The 8,499-nt window shown below is 37.2% G+C and overlaps 1 protein-coding gene across 2 annotated transcripts in view; it reads right to left on the reverse strand.

The window, feature by feature from the left end:
• Positions 1-8,499, reverse strand: part of ANKRD46 (ankyrin repeat domain 46) — a 33,860-nt gene that overhangs the window by 4,963 nt on the left and 20,398 nt on the right. For both annotated transcript variants that reach the window (XM_059394932.1, XM_059394933.1), the window contains exons 2-4: positions 5,789-5,889; positions 2,677-3,014; positions 1,319-1,477 (exon numbers count right to left, since the gene is read on the reverse strand). In XM_059394932.1, coding sequence (XP_059250915.1) covers positions 1,319-1,477; positions 2,677-2,987 — 470 coding nt within the window. In that variant the 5' untranslated portion in view covers positions 2,988-3,014; positions 5,789-5,889. The remainder of the gene's footprint in view (positions 1-1,318; positions 1,478-2,676; positions 3,015-5,788; positions 5,890-8,499) is intronic.

An 8,499-nucleotide genomic window follows, 5' to 3' on the forward strand; every position in this document is an offset into this window, starting at 1 on the left:
AAATTTCAAGATATTTTGGAATAACACAGTCTTCAACAAATAATAGAAAACTCAATGTTGTCATATTGATTATGACATTCTGCCAATTCAGAGTACACAGGTGGGAGCAAAAGAGCTTGCAATATATCTTGGACTTCTTATTTTATCTACATGTCAGTTTTCAGTGATAACTCATGAGCAGCATGCATTGTTCTAGAAGTAAAACTCTTAATTTCTTTGGACAGTAATAAGTTCTTGGAAGTATCTAAACAAATAGTCTTAAGATTGAGAGTAGAATTCATGGTTCCTAAGGAGTATACCAGCCAGCACATGAAGGAAAGGAAAGCAATCACTGGTACAAAGGAATCAAATTAAGGGTCAACTATAAAGAAAAATAGACAATTTCAATTAGAACTCACAGAAACAATGATCCCAACAGTCTAACTGGAGCATATGATCCTATTTCCAAGTCCTGATCAGTCAAACTACTGGGTCAACAGCTCATGAGAACCCTTGAAATATATTCCACGGAAAATTTTGGGAGGAGACAATAGCAGGTTCATCACCTGTCCTACCTTGCAATTACCTGGAAGCCTGAAACTTCGTGGCAATCAACCAGACTCCATGCTAGTACAACTCGGTCTGAACTATGGACTTTACCTGTTGAGCTAGTGGGGCCAGGAGAAAAGATGATTTGTCACCTTTTCAGAGCTCCCTGAACCGTCTTGTAAACTGCTTCTAGATGAGAAATGATGAGATACTGAAGGCCTGTCAGTCACTACATCTTAGCTTCAGTTACTTACAGGAGACCAAATTTCATTTGTTCCAAATCATGGGAAAGTTACTTTCACTTTCACATTCCTGAACTGGATGTTAAATTTTCATTTCTCTCCTCCTGTTTTACTTTTCCTCAGTGCTCCACTTTACCTTTGAAATGGCCTTTCCAGTCTTTTCTAATGTTGTCCAAGTTTCTAGTCTTACTTATCCTTCTCCCGCTTTAAGCAATTCCATTCTGTTTGTGACCTGCACTTAAAGTTCTCAAACTCCTGTTTCTTTCCCTCAAATTCAGCTCTTAACCACCTCTTCACCCTTGTGCTGACAATACTGCAAGGCTTCCTTGCACAGGGACTAACAGAACATTACGTGCATGTGGGCACGTAGTACTTTCTCTTAATAGCTTCTCAATTGTAATCTGGAGCCATACGGACTTATATAAAGTTCAAAGAAAGTATCAAAGCTCTGTACTTGAAAGCAAATAAATAGAAAGCTCACAAAGTTATTATAAAAGATCCAAAGACTTAAAGTGACTTGTCTCTTAAAAAATTACATTGTTAAGTACCTTTCACTCTCAGCTGTCTGCATGGTCTCCAGTTTTGAGTGAGTTCCTCTGTTAAATCCTTTTACCTCTTGTTCTTCCAAAGATTCCAGCAATCGAATGACATCTTTATTCACTCCTCTGCGCTTTGCCAGAACCAAGGGTGTAGCACCTTGATGATTACTAAAAAAAAAAAGTTCATAAATATAAAGACGTCATCATTATAGTTGGATTATATCATTAGTACCCTCTTGTTTAGCTCTCAGTGACAAAGGAGTGGGCCAAATTAACTCAAAGACCAGAGCAGAACCAATGACTGAACTGGAATTTTAATTTTGAGTTAAGCTATTTTTTTTCCTTATAGGGAAAAAGGAAGAAGAATATATAGGCAAAAGTGTAAATAAATGAGAATAAATCAAAGAAACATAGGGCATTTTCTTAGAAACTAACTGCAAATTCTAGATTCTAAATTCATTCCTACCTGACATTTATATTTTATGGCAATAGAGCATATATTTTTTTTAAGTTTAAGAATTAAAAGCAAATAAAAGCCCAAAGCAACCAAACAAGCTACTCTGGCTCACCTAGCTACTGAACCCTAGTAAGAGAAAAGAGCCAAGTAATAGTGAATCCCAAAGCCAATTCGCACCACATTTGTCCATCACATTTGCTGTCTTTTTCAGATTTAGGGACAGCAGAGCACCAATAAATCAATGCAACATATAAGTGTAGTTTAAAGGTCAAGCTCAGTTTTAAAGATGGTCTCACACCTTTTCCACTCTGAGACAAGGTATCATTAAAACAAACACTATTTCTTCAAACTGTTCAGTATAAAAAGGACTCTGAGTCCCAGAGAGATTATGAAGCCAGCATGGAATATTATACGATAGAAGACAGAACAATTTGGAATCCGGCAGAACTAAGTTCAAATTCCAGCTGTGTGACCTCTGTCTTTGTTTTAAACCCTTCTTGTATCAAATGCTGCATTTGCAAAATGAAGATAACAACAACCTTAAGAGCTATTCATTCTAAGGATTAAATGAGCTAATGTAAGTAAACACAGCACCTGGTCCATAACACGTTTTCAACAAATGTTAGTTTTTTCCTTTTTTTTTTTCTCTTATCCGTCAATATGCAATAACTGGTAGCAGAACCTCACCACTGTTTTCACAGAAAACTTGTACTGCTTCAGCATAAATCTAGAAGTTGGCCTCTCGTTTTCTCACTCCCCTAACAAGATTACCTTGTCCTCCATGCCTTGTTGACCTTGTCACTGCAGCTGATCAATGAGAATGCAGAATCAATAGACTCTGAGATTGGACCACTGGTTGACAAACTAATGGGAAGAAATGACTCGACTTCAAAAACCACAGAGCACTTACCAAATATCAATTTTGAGTCCATTGGAAACTAAGAATTGAATAGTATCCACATGGCCACAGAGATGAAGAGCTGTGTTTCCTTGATAATCTGTGGCCAGAAGATCAGCACCAAATTTATGCAACAGCTGGCAGATGTCTACATTCCCTCTGGCTGCTGCGAGGTGAAGGCCGGTTCTGCCCCTGCTGTCACGAATATTTGGGTCAAAGCCACTTTCCAAAAGCCGCTTGGAATAGTTAAAGTCTCCATCAATACAGGCTTGTAGCAAGGGCACATTAGTCTGAGACGAATCATTTACGAAAACGTAGGACATTATTCTGATGGAGTGGATGGACTATGCCTGTAATGAAATATGAGGTGAGATCTGGAGAAGCCAAACTAAATCAAGACAATGAAGTCATTTAGAGAAGCACTATTTCTTATCCTTCTTGGCCTCCTGCCTCTAATAAATTACCTCAGCAAACAGAAACAACAACAAAGTTATCAATTAGATTTTATTTCTCATTAAAATGTCTTATTTTCTTCATATCCACTTGATCAAAACTGCAAATAAATTACTATAAAGCTCTATTTTGTTTTTTATTAGGCAAAAGATTAAGAACTTTTAAAAACTAAGGAAGATATGATTGCTTAGAGTTTAGTTTATTGCATTGTCAGAAGACATACATAACGTTACCCTTAAACTTCAAACACATGCTACTGCTGGTAGAGATTCTTATTTAAAACAAAGTAACTCTCTTTCCCATATGTGCTTTTTTATCATATTTGAGATATTCTACATGGTAAACAGAACTACCTACTCAAAAGTTAATTAAATCAGTAAGAAAAAACAATGAAATAGCTTATTCGTTTTTAATAAAGACTGCTGAATGTTTTGTCTATAGCAGAAACTTCAATTTTCATAGAAGGAGAAAAGCTAAGAAAAGCAACAAACTAAACTGAAAAATTGGAAATACCATGAAATCAATTCAGACTTTTTTATAGTATTGATTCTATTTTGCTATTCTGTGGTTATCTAAATAATCGGATTTTGCCAAACTACCACTGTCTGAAGACGGAGACGAAGAAAAATAGGTCTGTTTGGGAATAGAGGCTGAACAAAGGCAACAATCCCAACTGTTTCCACTCTGCAAATTTAATCCAACTGAACAACCTAGCCTCTCCAGTGTGTCCACACCTCTTTCACTGATACTTCACTACCCCAGCAGTCTCTTGGTCTGTGTGTGTGTGTGTGTGTGTGTGTGTGTGTGTGTGTTTGTGTGTGTGTATCTCCCTGACCTCCTCTTGGTTCATTTAAGAAAAGTTAAAGTCTGACAAAAGAAACCTTGCTAAGAAACCCAAGAGAAAGCAAACCAAAAGAAGAAAACACAAAGGCAAAGACCAATATGTTTATAGAGATGACTCCCTCACTTCATAGTTACAAAAACTGAGTCACAGACAGGGTTGGCTTGTAATTTGTCAGATAAAGGCTTTCTTTCTGAAACACTGATAGAGCTGGATATTAGACCAATCTATTCTTGTGTTTAACCTCAAGGGGATTCAGGAAAGCATGGCTATCGAGTATGTTGAGATTCTTGGCCACCACTCCTTTTAGCCTGGTTTCCCAACAGAGCCACGGTCCTTCTAGATGTGGGCTACCTTCCACCAGAGCTCTGCCGGTTTCATGGGTTCTCTGTGCAAAGGGATAATATTAACACACACTGAAGGCCTGTTCCAAGGCAGGCATCGCACCAAGGGTGTCTAATGAATTTTATTTAATCTTCCTAACAACTCTATGTAAGGGTTATTATACTGAATTTTAGAATTTTAGTCACTGAAAGATTTCAAGTCATGGAAATGGCATGGTCTTATTATATTAGTCTTTCAGAAAGATTACTCTGTCAGAAGGAAAGGTTAGTTTAGAGGGGGTTGAGGCTGGAGACTGGAAGATCAGCAGGTCACTAAGAAATGATGACAGCCAGATCTAAGGCAGTGGCAGATAGATGGGATCACAATGGAGAAGGATAGAGAAGATAGAATTAGCACAACTTAATGACATGCTGCATATAATAGGTGAGAAGTTATTCTTAAGGATAATTCTAAATATAGGAAAAACCTGCTAAGGATTAAGAAATACAGAGATCGAGATAAAACAGATTTCAGATTATGACACTATATAATGCTTTTTAAAGAAATCAACCCATTAAGAAGAAATTACTCTTGGGTGGCTCAGTGGGTTAAGACGCTGCCTTCGGCTCAGGTCATGATCTCGGGGTCCTGGGATTGAGTCCCGCATCGGGCTCTCTGCACGGCAGGGGCCTGCTTCCTTCCCTTCCCCTCTCTCTGCCTGCCTCTCTGCCTACTGTGATCTCTCTCTGTCAAATAAATAAATAAAATCTTTAAAAAAAAAAAAAAGAAGAAGAAGAAGAAATTACTCTTTAAAATAGTCAAGAATTGGGGCACCTGGGTGGCTCAGTGGGTTAGGCCTCTGCCTTTGGCTCATGTTCTGGGATTGAGCCCTGCCTCGGGCTCTCTGCTCACCGGGGAGTCTGCTTCCCCCTCTCTCTCTGCCTGCCTCTCTGCCTACTTGTGATCTCTGGCAAGTAAATAAATAGAATCTTAAAAAAAAAAAAATTAATAAAATAGAATAATCAAGAATTCTCTTTTGAGGGTAACCTATTTTCCCCTTCCATATTCATTGGATTAGATAATTAAAAAGGACAAAGTTATCAGAGGCATTTAAAAAAAATAATATACCACATATCAAGTGCTTTTCAAGAGATACCGTCTTTTGGTTCAATTCTATAAAAACAGATAATGAAAAACAAACTTGATATTTTTGGTTCTAACACAGTAAGAATTCTTGTGGTTTGAAGACTTGGGATTCTTTTGAATGTTGGCTCAGTGGTGGGGGATTAAAAAGTCTTCCTTGTTTGTTTATTTTTTAAGTGAGAATAAGAGTGGTGTATTTTGTGATTTTCTTTGTGTCCTTGAGAAACTAACTTTACCCCCAAATTAAATAAGGCCAATGATAGATAACATATTTCATCTTGATCACAGAACTGAATAAGCCATAAAACAAGGTATCGTAGCTTTCACATATTGTGAGGAAGTTGACAGCAGAAAAATACTCACGTAAGCCTGGAGATTAGATCTTTCTTTCAGTGGTCACCCAGCAGTTTCTCTGAATTCTTAAGAAGGTTCAACAGAGTATCAAGAAATGTGACAACAAGGACCTACAGTAAACAAAAACTTCAGTTATAATAAGGGTGTGACATAAGTCTAGCTGTTCTATTAAACACAGAAAAGCTGGTGGGCTCTGTGGATATTCTCCAGAAAATCTATTGGTAAAACATCAATTTGTGAGGCTAGTAGTAACTGACAAGTAATAAAGTAGTGAAAAAGGAGAACAGAAGGCCTCCTAGGGAGTGGCTCTGTTGCCCCAAACTAGAAAGCATGGCCAACAAGATAAAAGAAAAAGAATCAAATTATGTGCCACTAGTAGAGGACAAACTGGACTCTGAAAATTCATTCTAAGTCACTGGAATTCAGGATACCTATTTTTCATATTATAAATAGTGGCTAGATCTCACAGTAGTCCACAAAAGCATTTCTAGAAATAAAATGCTATGGAGGGTAAGTAAAAACAGTCAATATTTATATTTAAACCAAATAGGATACATTTAAGGAGAAATATTTCTAATCCATCCTCAATGCTGATACTTAAATCTCCCTATGAGATGGATCCTCTGTCCCTTTTGCTCTTCAGTGTGAAAGAAAAATTGGCCCAAATCTATCTGCAGACTTTTCCACATGCCAGACCATGCTCCTCCTGAAACATGCTGCTGTCCCACCTTCATGCTCTTGCTGGGACCCCCTCACGTTTCCCCTCTGCACTAAGAGACATCTCAAGTACCCTGTCTGCCCCTTAAAGGGATTGTGGAAGTAGGGTCATGCACAGGCAGCAGGGAACACAAAACATCAGTGTAAATTCATGAAACTAACATTTACTATGTGCTCAAAATATGGCAGATACTATGCTAAGTGGTAGGGTATAAAGACTAAATCTCGAATTTGTGGCTCAGGCTGAGATTCAGATTAAGTTTTTACTGGTTATTCATGCTCAATATTATCAAATTCCTTTAAATAAACTTGTACAAGAAATAATTAATGGTATCTTATGAGGCTCCATTTAAATACATAAATCAGGTTGTATCAAAAGGGTTGTCGCTGCAAGACTAGAAGATGAGGGCTGACAAATTATATGTACCAATTTAAACAAACTTCAAATTACAGCCACTTAATCACTTTCTAATCAATTTCTAATCACAAATATTCTGAGTTCATCCAAAGTACAATACCTTTACTTTCTTATCCTGACCACTGGAGGCTGAATCTTCATGACTAAAGCCTACCTCTAATACATGATTTTCAATGTTAAAATGCTGTGGATGTTATTCTGAAGATAGTGGGGTTCACATTATGAAAAGAACAAACTTTGCTTCTCATTTGGAGACAGAATTATAGATTAAATAGTTACCCCTTTAAATGACCTGTTAAATTCATAAGAAAGTTCCTAAACTGATGGTGACTATAAGGGGAGTAGGTGGGGGGATGGACTAAATAGGTGATGGGGATTAAGGAGTGTACTTGTTGTGATGAGCACTGGGTGTTGAAGTGTTGAATTGCTATATTATATACCTGAAATTAATATTACACTATGTTAGTTAACTGGGATTTAAATAAAAACTTTTTAAAAAGCCATAAGAAAGTTTCTTTAAATTCACAAGACAATACTTCTGCCACTTTCTTTTGATGGCAAGTCCCATAAGAAAATACATTTGATCAAATTACAGATTTATGTGATTTCAAATTTAATATTACACAAATGCATTAGACCTAATTATACTTGAAACCTGCCAAGAAAATGTCTAACACCCCATTTAGAACCTAATCACTCGAAATCTATTAATAGCTTCTCAAGAAGTTATGAAAGTAAAACTCAGAACACATATTAACTATGGTTCAAGGAATGAAGAGGACTAAAGATTTTTTAATTAAACTTTTTGAAATAATTGTAGATTCACACGAAGTTCAAAGAAATAGTACAAAGAGATCCTGTGTACTCTCACCCAGTTTCCCCCGATGTTAATATCTCACAAAACTCTAATATCACAACTAGGATACTGACATTGATAATCAAGATCTAGAACATTTCCATCACCACAGAGCTCTCTCATATTGCCCTTTTACAGCCACACCTACTTCCCTTCCACCCTCACCCCACCTTATCCCCTGGAAACCACTATCCTGTCTTCCATTTCTAGAATTCTGTCATTTCAAGAATGTTATATAAATGGAACCATACAGTATGTAACCTTTTGGGGTTGGCTTTTTTTTTCTCACTCAACATAATTCTCTGAAGATTCATTCAGGTTGTAGTGTGTATCAATAGGGTGATTCTTTTTTCTTATGGAGTAGTATTCCATGGTATGGATGCACCAGAGCTTGTTTAGCCATTCACCCTTTGAAGGACATCTGGTTGTCTCCAGTTTGGAGGTGTTAAGCTTCTAAAACATTCAGGTATATGTTTTTATGTGAACGGACGTCTTCATTTCTCTAAAACAAATGGCCAGGAGTTTAATTGCTGGTATGGAGGTTTAAAGATTTGGACTAAATGAAAATTTATGGGGTGCCTGAGTGGCTTAGTCAGTTAAGTGTCTGCCTTCAGCTGTGGTCCTGGCCCCAGGGTCTTGGGATCAGGCCCTGCTGCTGAGTCTGCTTCCCCTACTTGTGTTCTCTCTCTCTCAAATAAACAAACAAAATCTTAAAAAAAAAAAAAAAAA

Source organism: Mustela nigripes, chromosome 3 (assembly GCF_022355385.1).
Source record: "Mustela nigripes isolate SB6536 chromosome 3, MUSNIG.SB6536, whole genome shotgun sequence".
NCBI classification, from domain to species: domain Eukaryota; kingdom Metazoa; phylum Chordata; class Mammalia; order Carnivora; family Mustelidae; genus Mustela; species Mustela nigripes.